Raw genomic sequence first — 1,572 nt, 5'->3', positions numbered from 1 at the left:
GCCTCCCCCTCTGTCCCTCATCCCACGGCCCACCTCATGGAAGGTGCCCAGGGCTAGGGATACTCACCACCCCCTGGAGGGAGGGAGGGATGAGCCCACAGTACACGGGGATGAAACCGCTGCAGACATTGGCCTTCAGGACAGGGACAGAGTGGGAGAGAGTGATCAGGGTCCTTGAGGTTCACACTGCGCCCACCCCCAAGCATGGCTCCACCAGGCCCCACCTGGATGAGCTCGTCCTTGGAGTTGAAGTGGGATATAATGACATTCTCGCCGTCCGACACGCGGGTCAGGGAGATGCCCAGGCGCCCACTGGCATGCTCATGGCTATCAGCAGGCAGAACCTTCAGCAGGAAACTGCGGATGATCTTTACCAGGTTGAAGGAGGGGTGCAGGGGGCCCAGGAACCGCTTCCGGGCCTCTTTAGATACCTCAATGAACTTGGCACCAGCCTCACCTGGGGCACAGGGCCAAGGTTAGGGGCCCGTGCTCCTGGGCTTTGCAACCCACCTTCCTTCATAGCCCCATGTCCAGGGTTCCATGGCATACAGACCCTGGAGGAGGCCCAGTGCATGTGGGACCTGGCTTATAGTTGGGACTTTGGCCACCTTCCCTGAGATGGCAGACAGCTGAGGCTGGCCAGCTGAGACCAGGACCTGCCCTCTGCCTGGTATTTCCCAACTGTCTGTCCCCATGAGTCACTGGGCCTGGTGTGGCATCTAGCCCAGGAGTGGGGACAAGGCAGAGACTCAACTCTGACCAGCCTTAGCCTTCACCCACTTGGCCAGATTCAGCAGTGGGGGGATGGGGCAGACCCACAAAGCCCAGCCCGGCACACAGGTCACAGTTCACAGGCCCGGGCGTGTTGGGCTGGAAGTAGTCAGGACCCAGTTCCTAAGAAGGCACACCTGTGTCCCACTGCAGCCAAGAGGAAGCACCCCAAACACTCCTTTTAGGCCCAAGGGTGCTGGCCAGCTTGGGGCTAGTCCCTGGAAGGGGTCTGGAGCGTTGTGGGAAGAGCTGAGGTCCAAGCCCCTCCTCCAGTGCATCACTCTTGTCAGGAGTGGGGCAGTGTGGAGGCAGGAGCTCCTCAGACAGCACCTGCTGCACTATGGGCTCCAGCTGTGCAAGACCACCCGTGAGAAGGAGTCTTGTTGGGAGCAGGGTGGGGAAGCTATGGGAGAAGTGTCCTTGGCTGGGGCAGCAGGGACCTTGATGTGTCCTGAAGCCAGGGGGCCGACTGAGGCGCTTGTCTGAAGGCCTCCAATAACAGCTGTAGTTATTGGGACCTGGGGGGTTCACTTCTGTGGTCCAGCCCCCTCCCTCCCAGGACAAAGTTCAGAGGAAGAGGGCAGGGGTGAACCCCGGACAAGCTCCTGCTGAGCAGTGTGCCTGTCATTTCGGGTGTCCTCACAGGCTAGGAGCTGGGCAGCAGTTCCCAGGACTCCTGAAGTTACGTGCATCGCCATGGCTGCTGCTTGAGTAACACAGGGGAAGTGGGGTAACAGGCGGTGGCAGGGCAAGGGCCTGAAGAATGGCTCTTGGCGGCCTCCCCCTCTGTCCCTCATCCCA

General features: G+C 60.6%; 1 protein-coding gene across 1 annotated transcript in view; it reads right to left on the bottom strand.

The window, feature by feature from the left end:
• The window catches only part of PNPLA2 (patatin-like phospholipase domain containing 2), a 14,017-nt gene extending 12,548 nt beyond the window's left edge, over positions 1-1,469 (bottom strand). The window contains exons 1-3 of the mRNA XM_011993863.1: positions 1,415-1,469; positions 225-457; positions 68-133 (exon numbers count right to left, since the gene is read on the bottom strand). Of these exons, the coding sequence (XP_011849253.1) occupies positions 68-133; positions 225-457; positions 1,415-1,469 (354 nt within the window). The remainder of the gene's footprint in view (positions 1-67; positions 134-224; positions 458-1,414) is intronic.
• Positions 1,470-1,572: the final 103 nt, after the last annotated feature.

The sequence above is a fragment of the Mandrillus leucophaeus genome, unplaced genomic scaffold, assembly GCF_000951045.1.
Source record: "Mandrillus leucophaeus isolate KB7577 unplaced genomic scaffold, Mleu.le_1.0 Scaffold435, whole genome shotgun sequence".
Lineage (NCBI taxonomy): Eukaryota > Metazoa > Chordata > Mammalia > Primates > Cercopithecidae > Mandrillus > Mandrillus leucophaeus.
Note: the sequence above shows the minus strand (reverse complement) of the source record. Positions and strands in the feature narration are given on the sequence as shown.